This window comes from Macrobrachium rosenbergii, chromosome 18 (genome assembly GCF_040412425.1).
Source record: "Macrobrachium rosenbergii isolate ZJJX-2024 chromosome 18, ASM4041242v1, whole genome shotgun sequence".
In the NCBI taxonomy this organism is placed as follows: domain Eukaryota; kingdom Metazoa; phylum Arthropoda; class Malacostraca; order Decapoda; family Palaemonidae; genus Macrobrachium; species Macrobrachium rosenbergii.
This window is the reverse complement of record NC_089758.1, coordinates 25,924,234-25,941,075: the sequence shown is the minus strand read 5'-3', so window position 1 is coordinate 25,941,075 and position 16,842 is coordinate 25,924,234. Positions and strand designations below refer to the sequence as shown.

Sequence of the window (16,842 nt, the reverse complement as noted above, 5' to 3'; positions counted from 1 at the left end):
TGTGTGTGTGTGTTTTGTCTGACTGTATGTGACTAAGAAAGGAGATAATGTTTATGGAGAATTATACTGTGTGACTAGGTAAGGAAATAATTCATGATTATATGCTGGCATTTCATCCTTGCCGTTAATTCGGCTTATATGTTTTAAGTATGCGGCTGTAAGTGTATTGTAGTGTATGTGCCAGTATGTGTATGTAAGTGTATTATCAGGTGTGTGTCACTATGTGTATTTAAGTTTATTATCAGTCATATGTCGGTATCTACCTTTAATTCTGTTATCAGGTATGTGTCAGTATGTGTCTTCAAGTATTAGGTATGTGTCAGTGTGTACCCTTAATTCCGTTATCAGGTATGTGTCAGTATGTGTCTATAGGTATACTATCAGGTATGTATCAGTATGCGCGTGTGAGAGTATTGTCTAGAATTGTACGAGTATATCAGGTATGTGCTAGGATGCACTGCAAGTCTGAATCATGTATGTATGTATCAGTATGTGTCTGTAATGGTATTATCAGGTATGTGTCAGTCAGGTATGTGGTAGGATGCGTTACAAGTCTAAATAATGTATGTATGTGTCTGTACTGGTATTATCAAGTATGTATTAGTCTTTGTGACTGAAGTAGATAGCTGTAACAGTTAATGATTGATGTCTGCCAACGCTTTTGAGAGATCCCAGCCTGCAGAGATTCTTTTTGTTGCTCTCGTCTAAATTTCTATAGTTGTATTTTCATTTCCGCTGAGTTTAAACAAAAGTTATTTTATTTTCACTTTCATTTTGTATAAACAAACGTTTTCTCACTGTAAAAAGTGGTAACTTTGCTTCGTTAATCCTTGAGTCTCCTATTAGTTTGATTTTATTAGTTAGCGTAGAAGCAAACGTAAAATTACAAGAAATAACAACTCGTAATCACTGTGATAACCAATGGGGAATAATATGCTGCGATTTTAGTTGGTACTATAATTATACGTTCATAATAATCTATAATTACAGATTACTTGCTTTATTAACCTGCTGATAATATTACATGACGTATGATCTCGTATATTTTGTTGGTATCGATTATCTCTTAGGCAACTCCACACTTGAATGATTCAGGTTTGCCTTAGCCATTCCCTTTCTAATTCTAGATAGTAATTTCTTTTGGGTTAAATGCCCTTTTTCCCACTAAATCATTCTAGAAATATTCATTGTACTTCTCGAGTGCAATGAGCTGAAACCCACTTAGAGAGAGAGAGAGAGAGAGAGAGAGAGAGAGAGAGAGAGAGAGAGAACTTTCTCATATGTTGATTACAAATCTTGAGAGACGTATATTGACAACAGGATTTACTGAAAATTGCAGAATCAATTTCATTGGGCTTTGAGCATTAAAAGATAGGTGAACTTTTATTATTATTATTATTATTATTATTATTATTATTATTATTATTATTATTATTATTATTATTATTATTATTATTATTATTATTATTATTATTATGTCTTAAATGCTTATTTGTTTCATTCGTATAATTAGAACCAGTGATGAAAGTTATGGCTTTTTGTAACATAGAATACTAAAGCACATGTTAAATAAAATAAACCAAAATATTTAATCTCTGTGTGTGTGTGTGTGTGTGTAGAGAGAGAGAGAGAGAGAGAGAGAGAGAGAGAGAGAGAGAGAGAGAGATAGCTGACTCGCTGCTAGCTTGATCACATTTCAGCATACTCTCCTAACGATTTGTCGTGTGTGGTCTAAGCCTTTTATATTATTAAGTGTAACACAGAATAGCTCCAAGTGTGTGTGCGTGTGCGTGTGTGTGTGTGTGTGTGTATGTGTATGTATGTGTGTGTGTATATATACTGTGGCCACTCACTGTCTGGAATTGTTTTCTTTCCATTTGTGTCTCACACTGGGAAATCAAATTAAGATGGAAGCCTCATCTCTCGCTTTCCTTCCAGAGAAAATGTGTGTTGCAGCCATTTTGTTTTTTTTCTGCTAGATTAAGTTTTTTACTTTTAAAAGGAAAATTTTTAATTAGAAAATCGTTCGTCGTTTTGTGGCAATTTTGATAAAAGCCATTGTTTTTTTATTGTTTTTGTTTTTGGTGTGTATGACCTTCACAGCTGTGACGCCGGTATATGATATACTGTAGATTATTTATAAACAAGATGATGAAGGCTTCGAGTATTTATTTGTACAATAACTGTCTTTATCTACTTAAGAAACTTTGAGGAAATCTAGATCAGCTTACAATCTTTTGTTCTTAAGTTTGATTAATTTTCATTGCGCAAGTTTTTTTTTCAGATTCTTAATAAGTAAGAATTGTTTTATCAATATGTAACTCTAAATTTTTATCTTTTTCAGGTAAGCCAAGATAGCTGTCGGAATTCTCCGAATGTAACGGTCGGTTAAAATGGTCCTTTTATGACATACAATTGTTCAGATAGTAAGTAAAATGTTACTTTTGCATGATATTAGCTGGGTGTTATCATAGTAATTGTGAACATATGCCTCTCTCTCTCTCTCTCTCTCTCTCTCTCTCTCTCTCTCTCTCTCTCTCTCTCTCTCTCTCTCTCTCTGGGCAATGTGGCGAACACTAAAAGAACATTAGGCTTCTAAATTAGCCTGGCCCATACGAAAAGTCATACATACGAGTATATACGCACAGAAATCATGTTATCATAAACAAAATCTGGTAAGTTTTGTTTATAGCTGAAGAATAAATATCTCTCGTCTTGCATATCTCTTGATCGATTTGGAAAAGCTTGCTTCTGATTTGGTTTATTTGTATTTATTCATTTTTGGCGGTTGTGACTGACGGCGGAACGATTCGTGAACTTGGTAACAGATCTTTGTTGTGAAAATTGTTACATCAATTCTCATCGCTTATGATTGTGTGTGTGTGTGTGGAGAGAGAGAGAGAGAGAGAGAGAGAGAGAGAGAGAGAGAGAGAGAGAGTTTCGCTTTTTCTGCAAAATCTGCTCCTTAAAATTCATTTTCCATGAGAATAAATGGATTTTTTATATGACGAAACTAAAATTCCCAGTGTCATATGATTTCAGCTACTATACATACAGTTTTTCACATCTCTCGAACACAGAATTGATAACATAGTTCGCAGTTTTCTGAGCGAGAGCCGAAGAAGAAGAAGAAGAAGAAGAAGAAGAAGAAGAAGAAGAAGAAGAGAGAGAAGAGAGAGAGAGAGAGAGAGAGAGAGAGAGAGAGAGAGAGAGAGAGAGATGATAAATGTACTAGGCCTAGCAACGAGTCTAAAATCCTTAAAGAACCATCACTAGATCTATACATTGAGGGGAAAGTGGCGGGAAAATTGCAAACGTACGGTATTGCCAAGGAGCCGCCCAGAGAAATTATCCCCTTTTATTTGAGTCATGATAGTGACCACTCTCTCATTCCATTCAGGCGTAAATCTTCCCTTGTTTCTATGCCAAAATGGCCTTTATATCACGGGCAGTTAGCTTACTTGTTGGTTGCTCGGTCAAGGGAGCTCTCGCAACGACGTCGAGTGAAGTTTGTTTGGTCGTTCTTTTAGGTTTTGTGGGGAAGGATGATGTATCGCCGGTCACTTTGTCATCTTTATACCGTTTTCATTCGTTATATTTTTATAGAGTTGGTAGGTCCAGATAAAGCTTCTCTTTTTCTTCCCAGTTGATTGACTTTTCTTTCTTTCATTTTATGGCTACAATGTCCGTGACCAACTATATTTCCATTTGTCTAAATTTCAAGTATTAAAGATTACGTGTCGAATATTAGAAGACATGGTAGGAGAAGTTAAGTGTACCTAAGTTTTACCAGACCACTGAGCTGATTAACAGCTCTCCTAGGGCTGGCCCGAAGGATTAGACTTATTTTACGTGGCTAAGAACCAATTGGTTACTTAGCCACTGGACCTGCAGCTTATTGTGGAATCCGAACCACATTATAGCGAGAAATGAATTTCTATCACCAGAAATAAATTCCTCTAACTCTTCATTAACCGGCCGGAGACTCGAACTCGGGCCTGGCGAGTTTCAGTCCACAGCTCTACCGACTTTCCCAACGAAGAGCTACATGGTAGGAGGACTTGCCTAATTAGACAAATAATGATAACTTACCGAACTAGTACACATTTTGTCAGCTGTAAGAGATGGCCATTGATGACCTTTGTATAGGCAACGCTAGCTTACAGCTTACAGCTTGCGTTGCTTATTGTAACCTTGGCAGGTGCCCGTTCGTTGGGTAGTCTTCAGGCCCACAACAGGCCTCATGTTCGCTGGAATACCTTACCACACTTACGAGCTGACTCAGTGCAAGGTTCCGTGCTGGCACAAGGCCTACTTAATCCTCATTAATCAGTCAACGAGCCATACTGCTTGTCATTGCATGTATGGAAGTTGGCTCGTTTCTTGCCTTGATAAATCTGGGTGTCAAATTTTCTCGTAATGGTGCTGATGATTCACCATAATAAATCTAGGCGTCAGTTTTTCTCATAATGGTGCTGAGGATTCATACGTTTAATTGTGTGGTTAAGGAATTAACGAAATCTCACAGTGCGTCTTCATATTCAACATTGTGTGGTTTGAAGCATTACTGTGTTTTTAATGGACTAAGCCTTCTTGGATATATATCTAATGCAGCAACAAATTCATTGTGGTCATTATTGGTTTTAAGACTTTGTTTCTTATTACTTTATTTATTTTGATTGTTTTTATTAACTTTCAAAGCTGCTTAGCAAGGCTGAGAGAGAGATTCTGCTCTGAGGTAAAACCACATTTGGCATCGTCAACGCCCCACTTCAAACAACAACTTAGATAACCTGAGGACACGTTTCTCATACCAGACTTCTGTACATAGCGAAGCTCACTGCTGATTGCCAGGCAAACAATAATACTCTCTTGGGGCGTAGACGCGGGCAATTGACAAAATTACCAATATGGCCATTAGAAGGGAGAATAATGTTTAACAAATGCATCAAATGACTGCATATAAATTTTCCTTCGGTTTTATACGTACTCAGACAGACGCCAAACACACACACATTATATATATGTATAGATAATATATAGCCTATATATATATATATATATATATATATATATATATATATATATATATATATATATATATATATATATATATATATATATATATATATAGATTTATTTATGTGTTTGCGCGTGTTTTTGTGTGTGTGTGTATTTATTATATATATATATATATATATATATATATATATATATATATATATATATATATATATATATACATATATATATATAATGTGTGTGTGATCTGTATCAGAAATGAGATCAGAAATGGACGCAGAAAAACACACTTGTTTTATGACGATTACAACACCGAGTGTTATATAGCAAAGTATTATTCTTATCATCATCACTATCATTATTGCTATTATTGATAATATATATTCGTTGCTTATTAAAGAGAAACTATTTCACCTATACAAACCAGATGAAGTCTATTTGCATGACCGATTACCATAGAAAACAAGACCAGACACGTAGTTCCTCCCTTCTATACTAACTAGCAGGAACATAATTAAAGCCTTGTACCTTCCGCCAGGTATTTATATCAGACATACAGTCAGACATACACATATTACAGGTCATGACAGGGGAGATAAATAAGAGACCTTCTCAAATGAAAAAAATCAAACATGACCTCAACCAAAGATAAGGATAAAGTTAGTTGTAATAAAGTTAATAAGATCTGAACACCAGCGAATCAGTCATGCTCATTAATGATCAAAAGTGGTTTATAAATGCATCAAAATAATAAAAAAAAAAAGGGTAAATCTTCTGGCCATACAAATTCTAATTAGCTATGTCATAACAGTACGGATATTATTTTAGTAGTTGTAAGTTTAAGTGATAGAATATATCAAAATAATTATGACGAAAGTCTTACTAAAAGCATTAGTGTCGACCCGTTTATAACTGAGAGGGGGTCACCAAAGTTTTATGGTCTAAAATTTCAAAATATATTTTTTTAAATGTCTAAAATCAGTTCTACTTGAAGCTTGAGACATCTGTTATTTATTCAGACTGGTGTTACGAGAACACATTTTTTGTAAGCTTTTTGCTTTCTAATTGCTTCCATACTTTGACCCAAATAATCAATATTTTTTCTTATATTAATATGCAATTTAAATGACCTATATTGGGTAACGTGACATAACATACAGACGAAAATGCACGAATTTAATCTTGCCACCATCATGGCAAAGATGACACGAGTTTAGTGGCAAGATGCAACAAGATTTTTCAAGAAAATCGGCCCTAGGGAACAGACCTGATTTTCTTCATTACCAGGTAGTGCTTCGATAGAGTGCTCGGGGTATATGAACCACTTTAAAAGCGGTTCGAAACTTTTGAACAATTGCAAGACTCCACATATATATGATACACTGGCATGGTAACATGGATCCAGCATTTGAGCCGTGGACCAGCGGACCACAGGCAGTTAATTATCTTCATTAAAATGGGACTTTCCAGTGTGGGGTATCCGATCATTAAATGTATTACTGTGGCAAATATGAACAGCAAGTGTATGGTCATCCGCCCGTCACTAATCCCACTCGAAACCTGCTTTGAAACAATAGATCGTTTGTATAATCGAGTTATCCAACTCAGCCTGGATAATCCACCCACCACTCCCCCAATCCCCCACTCACTCCCCTACCCGTACCTCCAGACCCTATTCATTAGCTGTAGGGGGAGTGGGGTGGGTTAAGGGTTATAGATGACGTAGTGTATGCAGATTATGCACACGAGTGCTGCAATATTTTTATAAACAGAAAAAAAATGACTGAAAGGAGCTTATGTTAAAAATTAATATGAGAATTAATTTGGCCATTAGCCAATTAACACGTATGGATGCACACTCGACTAGCGGGCCATAACATTCCTTTTTCTTTTTTTTTTTTCATGGAAATTTCGCCGAACGGGAGACCCCAGCGTTTTTATGCCTCGTCGGAAATCCATTTGAATAAATGAATCGCATTGATAGATCCGCTGAACGTCGCTTTTTTTTCAATATATATATATACATGTCATGCAGTGAATTTTCGTTGTTCTGGCTTGGCAGCATGATGAGAAGGTATTGGTGATTGTCGTTCAAGCTAAGAGATTCTAGGAATGAAGAGCGTGTTTGTGTATATATGTATATTTATATATATGTTTATATATCTATATCTATCTATCTATCTATTTATATATATACACACACACATATATATATATATATATATATATATATATATATACACATACATACATACACAGATAGATGGATGGATGAATGGACGGATAGAGAGAGAGAGAGAGACTGGTACGCTGCTTAACAGAATTACATCTTATCACATTTATGTCATTCCCGAAGAACTGAATCTTTAATACGTTTCGAAGAATAAGTAAATAAAAAAAACTGCCACACATGAAATGAATAACGTTACTTGTGAGTATATTCGTAAAACTTTCAGTAGTTAAAGTCAGGTTTGCAGAATAAGATTTAAAAAAAAGATGCAGAGTTATAAATGCAATAAATCCTGAAAGTAAACCAATGAAGAAAAACCTTTGGCCATTAGAAAATGATAGGAAGATGAAAGTTACTGAGAACATTCTGGTGATTTAAGGAATTCATCCATTTGTTCTTTTTACTTTTTTATACCGTGAATATATCGTGCAGAAATAAAAACCTCGTAACTCCCCCACAAAAAAAAAAAAAAAGACAAAGCGTGACAAACTACTCCTCGTCAGGTTAAACGGAATTCAATTTTTATGGCCGAAACAATGGATGTTGGAACAAAGCAGCTGAGTATTAAGAACTTTTTGATTTCTTCCTTCAATAATGAAACGACAAAAGTTTATTTAAAGTAGCAATCATCAAATGGACGGCCCCATTACATATCTGGACTGATGACGTTCTTACACGCGATTTTCGTGACCTACCTTTTTCAGAAACATCCCGATAGCCCCCTGGGGAGGTGGGGCCGGGGGGGGGAGGCGTTCCTTCAACAGAGGTAGTGGGGAAAATAAAGATAATCGTAATTAAAGGACGGGAAAGATAATAATGAAACAATAGGGGCTACTGTATTTAGTTTTCAGATACAGTGTGTTATGGACAATTTTTTTCAAGCTTCTTTTTTTTACGTTTTATTTGTCGAGTGGCTTCCCGGAATAAAAAAAAAAATAGGTTTTTCTAACGGAAAATTTTTTTAACGATAGATATTTTGCATCAGAGATAGTGGAAAAAAAAAGTTGATAAGAACAATTAACAGTTTAACTAAAGAAAATCAGCAACAGGGAGCTGTGACCTTGTTCTATACCTTCCAAGGGCCTAGAATAATGGGACTTTGGAAGGTAGAACATGATCGTCGTTTGTAATTGCTGATTCTCTTTAGTTGAACTGTTAATTTTTGTTAGTTAGTGTTTGGTTTTAAAAAGCTTTGAAGAGGTATCATTGGTTCTTAGAGTGTCTTGTTTTTATTACTTATTTATTTTGATTATTAGCTATTTTAGAAAAAGTTCGGGCAGAAGTGTTTGGTTCTGAGTGCATGAGGTGGAAAATCAGAGGAATTATTCTATTTGGATTGAAGTGCTCTTGATTAATCAAAGCATTCCGGTTATTTGACGGCGTTGTCAATAAATACATGCCACCATCGAGCATTAACTCTCATGGTATGCGCACATGTTATGCAGGGTTACACGCCACACTCTTCGTTTGTACGTATACATGCATGTGTATATATTTTCACCAACACATGCAAAGCGAGAGAAGAGAGAGAGAGAGAGAGAGAGAGAGAGAGAGAGAGAGAGAGAGAGGCTGTAAAACCATATATTACTGATCTGTGGAAGGATTGAAGTATTGTCAATCAAAAGGTAAGCTTTGTCGTATAAATATTTTTTTATGGGCCTTTTGAAGTTCTTAGAACACAGATTACATTAAAGGGGACACAGACATACACACACACAAAATATACACAAACTCAATCACACGCACACACACACACACACACATATATATATATATATATATATATATATATATATATATATATATATATATATATATATATATATATACATTATACATACATATATATGTATGTGTGTGTATGTAAATATATACTATCAACAAATTATGAATATTCATAGGAACGACACAATTTATTCCTAAAAAAATCCGCTTGCTGTAAAAGGAACCCTGGTAATGAAAGCCGTGTTAAGTAGCATAAAGATCAGAAGTTCATTTCTGTACTTTACATGAAAGAGTAGGAGCGGTCCATAAATTACCTCTCCCCCCATCGTCCCCTCCCCCCATCGTCCCCCTCCCCCCCCATCGTCCCCTCCCCATCGTCCCCCTCCCCATCGTCACCCCCATCGCCCCCACCATTGCACAAGCCGGGGTCAGTGAATTTTGCTTTTGTCGGGGTACTTCATTAATTCAATAAATTAACGAATAGCCGACCGACCTGGAATACTGCTGCGTCACCTCGGAATGGTTTTAGAGTTTGTCAGAATTAAATGTGGTTTTCTTGGTTATTGGGAAACGCTGCATTGAACCTTGCATTTAAGCACACAAGCACACATGTGTGTGTATATATATATATATATATATATATATATATATATATATATATATATATATATATATATATATATATATATATATATATATATATATATATATATATATACACATACATATACATTAAACACAAACACACATGCACGTACACTCATATATATATATATATATATATATATATATATATATATATATATATATATATATATATATATATATATATATATATATATATATATATATATAAATATATATATATATATATATATATATATATATATATACATATAGATACAAACACAAACATGCACATACATTCATATGTACATACATACACACACACATATATATGTGTGTGTGTGTGTGTTTCTATATATATAAATACAAACACAAAAACAAACATGCACATACATTCATATGTACATACATACACACACACACATATATACGTGTGTGTGTGTTTCTATATATATAAATACAAACACAAAAACAAACATGCACATACATTCATATGTACATACATACATATATATATTTATATATATGTATGTGTGTGTTTGTATATATATATATATATATATATATATATATATATATATATATATATATATATATATATGTATATGTAATTGTAATAGCCACAATGCCCTCTTAACTTCTCGAATTCTTCGCAGTTTTTTGGATATGCTTGTCACTACAAAGCCGCAAGATCCAGGTGCAAGAAATTGAAGCGACCGGACATCACAGCCACTTCAATTTCTTACACTTGGATCTTATGGCTTTGTAGTGACAAGCATATCCAAAAAAGCGCGAAGAATTCGAGAAGTTAAGAAGACATTGTGGCTATTACAATTACGTATATATCTGGTAAAAGTGACCAGTAGATTATATATACATACACACACATATATAATATATATATATATATATATATATATATATATATATATATATATATATATATATATATATAATTTATATATATATATGTGTGTGTATGTATATATATATATATATATGCACATATATACAGCACATAGATATGTGTCTCTGTGCGTGGTATACAGGCATGTCAATAGACAAATCATCTTTGAGTAAGAATGTACGCAAAAACTAACATTATTCATGTATATATGTACAACGTACACGATAAAAAGCTTCTGTAGGTACCTCACAGCTGTATTGCTAATGTGACCGGATATGGCCGGATAGGGACCTTGGCCACAGGATCGAAGAGTGGCTATGGCAGTGTTAAAGTAAATCATGAAGCAAGCGAAGGGAAAGTTTATTCTGTAAGATGTAAACTGAAGTTGGAGAGGATCTGACGCTTCTTAGCTAACCTGAAATTACTGTGCTGAGTTTTGTTGGGTAAAGACATATGTATATAATACACACATAAACCGTACATATGTATGTGTATATGTGTATATATACATACACTCATATATATATATATATATACATTTATATGTATATATAGCTATCTGTCTCTCTATCTATCTATCTATCTATCTATCTATCTATCTATCTATCTATCTATATATGTATGTATGTATGTATGTCTGTGTGTGTGTGTATAAGTATGTGTTTGTGTGTGTATGTGTGTGAGAGAGAGAGAGAGAGAGAGAGAGAGAGAGAGAGAGAGAGAGAGAGAGAGAGATCCTACTTCTCTTTCTTCCCTTAATCCTCTTGATGTGACTTGCTAAATACGGAACTACCCGGATTACACACGCACTCGTGAAGCAGATGACGTATCGTCCCTCATCATTTCCACGTCATCTGAGAGAGAGAGAGAGAGAGAGAGAGAGAGAGAGAGAGAGAGAGAAAGGTGGTAATGTGTTGGGTTATAGACCATGTAATCCTTTAGAAAATCTTTGCCATCCATATCTTGTCAAAATCTTGCTATACAACTGCATCAGCTGTAAAAGATTGAGATTGAGAGAGAGAGAGAGAGAGAGAGAGAGAGAGAGAGAGAGAGAGAGAGAGAGAGAGGAATAATGTGATGGGCTATAGACCATATAATCCTTTAGAAAATCTTTGCCATCCACATCTTGTCAAAATCTTGCTATACAACTGCATCAGCTGTAAAAGATTGAGAGAGAGAGAGAGAGATCTAATTATTTTTTACGTAGACGAGTGAGAAGTTTTTTTTTATCTTTGCAATTTATGTTCTCTGCGACACAGATTAACTCTAATTCGTGATAAACAGCAATTTCATTATGGAATGTATAAATATTCCCGAACTTTTGCCTTCCTCTTGTATAGTTGACTACGCTGAATATTAGTCAGGCGCTAATGTATTTTAGCATTAGCACACTAATAAGTACAAATGATCCTGTAGCTGCAGTAATTTGTCCCAATTAAAATTACTTTTCGTTGACTATTTTTGATGTATGATATTCTGGCGAGAATTTGTTTTTATTTTAATACATACTAAAATATAATTATTTCCCTAATTCATATTAACATGATTGTGTATTTTATGTACCTAAAGTCATTATTATCATATTCATTATAATTTTATTTAAATTTCTTCACTGATTGACCACCCAAGTATCAAGTGCATGTACTGCATGTTCGGCTCGGTCTCGTTCAGGCAGTGCATTATTCCACGCGCGTGCAGACAGACGTTGTCTCTGCTAGCAGCAAGTCAAGGTCAGTTGCGACCCAGCAATAAAACCCAGTTAATTTAGAATCTCGTTTTACTCACTAAAACAGAAAATGGAACCAACAGAAAATGAAAGACCTCAGACCGAGGCAACAGATGCAGCAAAAGGCATCGTGTTACGAAATGATCATATGTGTGTGTGTTTGATAACTTACCAAACCAACCAACCACCTGTTGGACAGTCTTCCCCTGCTCAACCGTAATGGACGCGCCCAACGTGGTTGAGATTGAGGACGTCATCATCAGTGTGTCTGAGGATGTGCTACGGGTTGGATGTAGCATCTCTGGCTCTTGGGTGGTGCTAAGATAAAATCGCGTCCTCTGGAGTGGAGAGAAGGGGTTTCCGCCACTCTCGCTCTCTCTTTCTCAAGTGCGTTCGAAGCTTTTGTTCGCAAACTCAAAGTGTGATAAGTTGAGTCAGTGGGAAACAGCAATGAGATTTTTTTTTTATTGTGTGTATTGGTGCTTGTCGGCACCCTATACACACAACCTAGTCAGTTGTAGCAAGGCACTTCCTTACTTCTAAGTGTGGTGGTGAAGATTCATTCAGGCGATGTTTATCAGTGTTGTGTCATTACAAGTTGTTAGAATTAGCACCCATTGAAAAAGAAAAACATCCAATCCCCTTTGAATTACTTTTTTTTTTTTTTGTCCGCGTTTACCGAGCAACTTTATCAAAACTTTCTTTTCATTTTTCATTACTGAACATTGCCTTCATAACACTGCCTTCTTTGATGTCTGTAACATCAAATAGTTTCTTTTAACTACGGTACTACATTAATTTTTATATATTCCCCTTTTTTTTATCTCCTTTGTAACTAAATTGAGTTTAATCTCTTCTCTTATCAACGTTTAAGGATTTCGATTGTATTAATATCATTATTATACTTTCGTTTTAGTTAAATCATTTTATATATAGTTCATTTTGTATATATTATCAAGATGACGTTTTTCCATAAAGCAGAGTTGATACCAGAAACTCTTGCTATTTTGAACTGTATATTGTGTGTAGTATGGTAGTGCTTTGAAGGTCACCCATGTGTACCAAAATTGTCAGAAGTTACATTATTCAAGCAATGTATATTTGACACTCCGATAAGTTATGAAAAACAAAGTAATTAATAACAAAATAACGAACTGTAACATTACTACGTCACGGTGTGGCGCGGTGGTGAACTCAGTTACCCGTAGCTCATTATCAGCGAACATTTTGTCTCTTTCATCGTCTCGTATCTCAAGCCATCGGGTGAATTATTGTTGTAAATATCTTTTTTCGTTACTATTCACTGGATAAGTAAGTCGTTATATGGCGTAGCTTTGTTTATAGACCGTGAGACGATTACACAAAGCACTATCGGTCTAACAGCTCAAACGGATTTGTGAACCGCATTGGTGTGGCGCTCGTTTTTTCATGTCACCTTTAAGTCAGCATTTGAATTTGAGTTTTTGTATGATTATGTGTGTATAACATAAGGTGAATGCTTCCTGTAGTGAAAAATGTTGCAACTGAGATTATTCAGCCATGCACAGTAGGTATAGGCCTATGTTACATGGGTTCAAGATAAGAGAAAAAAATTTATTTAGTCAGTTATATAAGAGACTTCTAGCTAGTTACCTAGGCTAAATTATACATTTTAAAACTCGTGTCACTGAATTGATAACAGATGAATGCGTTTATAACATCTTTGGTGGAATGGAGCAGCGAATTAAATTTAAGGGCTAAAAATAGATATATGAAGAATCACCGTGATTTGCGGTCATGTTTTTTCTCAGTCACATGTTGAAATAAGATAACTTTGATGATATGATGATATCTGCAAAATATAATCATTTTAATGCCACGATTTGGATTCTGAGTCAGTCATTTACTTTATAGGAGAACGTGGCTTGAATTTAAGACTGATTTTTACCACAACTGACAGGGTGAAGGAAAGTATACCGGCTCTTAATATAATTTTACATCGCAAGGTTATTGTGCAAATCTTTCTCGTACTGTTACTTTGTATATATATTTTTTTTAAATGAATGCCGTCTGTTATCTCTACTAACATAATATTTCAAATTAAAGATGAAATAACCTCGTTTGGTGCTTAACTCGACGACCAAAGTGAATTTTCAAGCAGTGGCTTTTAATTGAAGCAGAATTTCGTGAGAGTGTGTGTGAATTCTATTGGTTTAACTATAGTGCCCCTTGGATATTAAGTACAATGATTACCTGACGAATATTGGGTCAGTTTTGTGTAAAAAAAAATCTGGATTTTCCGTTACCGAAGTGGTTAGTCTACGTGTAGACAGGTATACCAAGAGAGGCCTTCATCGACGGTGTTAGTAGGCCTAAAGTCTTGTCATCATGCCTCGTAAATTAAGCGGTAAGTACGCCTCGAGTTTTATTTGTATAATTGTTAAATGCTTAACGAATGCTGTGTTTACTTGTTTTTTTTTTCTCAATGTTGAAAGAAATTTCACTATCTAAGAGCTTAAGAATTTCTAAATCCTATTCACATTAATAATTATTCAGCCACATTTATCAAGTACATTTCTCTTGACATTTATTAAAGTTTAAATTAATATTACAATCTCGTTGGGAATGGGGTAAGCCTATGGCATTTTAAAGTTGCCCTGCCCTAGGTAGCAAGGACTGGACATTGCTGGAATTTTGGGGAGATATGTCAGATTAGTGGATGACCTTAACTTTTAAGCTTGAAGGATAAGAAAATAGAGAAAATAAATCTTGATAAGGTACCCTTGCTGTTTTGAGCATTTTGGTATTGCTTTGTTCGTCAACTTGGAAGTTAGCATTATTAGTAAGCTTACGCGACTAGGCCTACTTGTACGACACATCAAAACTGAACTTTGGACAGTGTACGCCATGTCAGATCCATAATTATGCTGAGCTATGGTACTGGATGTTCCCCTTGAAATCTGCTCTATTCTGGATGTGGACTTCGTAGAAACATCGATCTAAGAGGAATAATGGACTTGAAACGCTTTGTTGCGAACTGAAATAAACAGCTCACTATATATAAGGTCTCCTGGCCGTTTCAGAGGTTTATATAACGTTCAATGCAGCCGCAGTACCAAGGAACTGAATGGTTGCAAATCAATGAAATGCATGAGCTCGCTGCACTGGATGGAGTATTCAAGAGTGGTTGACCTCTCCGCTTCCGGCACTGAGTTTCACATTGCGTGCATAGGTCAAGGATGGGTTTCTCGTTTATGGAGTCTTCCTTGCCCGCTGCCCACGCTCGCTTTCTCTCTCTCTCTCTCTCTCTCTCTCTCTCTCTCTCTCTCTCTCTCTCTCTCTCTCTCTCTCTCTCCACTAATTGTCCAATTGTTTGCATTCCGCAACATCCTCTTCATATCAGCATAATCACGTCATGCCTAAAACTGCACAATCCTCATGACTGACAGCTACTTGTGGTGAGAGAAATTTTTATTATAGATACTTTATCACGAGCTACATCCTTGTCTCATTTATCTCCCTACCCCTTCCCCCTCCCTCCCTCCTCCTCTCTCACCCCCTTTTGCAAGCTCTCTCACTCTCTCTTTCTCTCTTTCTCCATTCATTGAAATCCATCGAGTTGCTTTACCTTTTAAGGCAACATCATCTTTTTGCGAAGGGGTGTCCTTTTTGGAAAACTGTGCCACGAACGTAAGGTCTATTTTCCCTCGGATCGCTCCATCACTCGAGACTTCTGTGCAAAGTGGCCTCGACTTAAGCCTTTTTATTTTGGCCGGCGCCAACCCGTTTACCTTTCATTGAAGCAGAGAAGGTGGTTTATTGTATTTTCTTCTTTTTATTTTATTTTATTTTTTGTTTTGCTTCTCTGCGCCGTTCAATTCGTTTGGTCTTCCGGTAGATTTAAACTGGCGTTGTATAGGTCATGGGTCTATAAGGTAAATGCTGGGGACAGTTTCGTGAACAGTTTGCTAATTAGTTACAAAAGTATCGTATTTTAAGTTTTACGTTGTGTCAGACGTGTATATATATATATATATATATATATATATATATATATATAGTCAATGCAGCAGCAGTGTTGGTAGATAATAATGAATTAATCTTTTGATCATTGTGCCTGGTGAGCAAACAGTCAGCCTTACCTAGATTTGAAACTACGAGAGTCAAATATTAACTGCCTTCAAAGCACTGACCTCGCGTTCAGCCTATATTTTGAGGCACGTACTCTATGCTTACAGCGTACATTTAGTTCTGTTTATTTCACCATTATTAGCTCATTAGCCTAAATGCTTGTTGATTTGGGCAATTCATGGCATTTTTCATTGGTATATAATAATAGTTTAAAATATTTTTACGGCTCATGATTGATAAAGGCGTTTGTTCATCACACATAGACCTGCTGTGATAATTATTAAGCTTGGCATAAACTGACTCGTCAAACCACCCCCTCCCCCGACTCTCTCCACCACCACCACCAATAGTAAGGAGAGAGAGAGAGAGAGAGAGAGAGAGAGAGAGAGAGGAGAGAGAGAGAGAGAGAGAGAGAGAGAGAGAGAGAGAACATCTTGTGACCAAGACAATTGTCGCAAGATTGCTTTTTTCATGAAGTGTCAAGGCATATCTTCC

General features: G+C 35.5%; 2 protein-coding genes across 3 annotated transcripts in view; both read left to right on the top strand.

Moving 5' to 3' along the window:
- LOC136847996 (uncharacterized) overlaps positions 1 to 12,564 on the top strand; it is a 52,443-nt gene extending 39,879 nt beyond the window's left edge. The window contains exon 4 of the mRNA XM_067120005.1: positions 12,437 to 12,564. Within this exon, the coding sequence (XP_066976106.1) occupies positions 12,437 to 12,564 (128 nt within the window). The remainder of the gene's footprint in view (positions 1 to 12,436) is intronic.
- LOC136848220 (caskin-2-like) overlaps positions 12,499 to 16,842 on the top strand; it is a 640,470-nt gene continuing 636,126 nt past the window's right edge. The window contains exons 1-2 of one of the 2 annotated variants that reach the window (XM_067120563.1): positions 12,499 to 12,549; positions 14,323 to 14,623. In XM_067120563.1, coding sequence (XP_066976664.1) covers positions 14,605 to 14,623 — 19 coding nt within the window. In that variant the 5' untranslated portion in view covers positions 12,499 to 12,549; positions 14,323 to 14,604. Of the gene's footprint in view, positions 12,625 to 14,322; positions 14,624 to 16,842 lie in introns of both variants that reach the window. The other variant, XM_067120562.1, reaches the window with a different exon arrangement.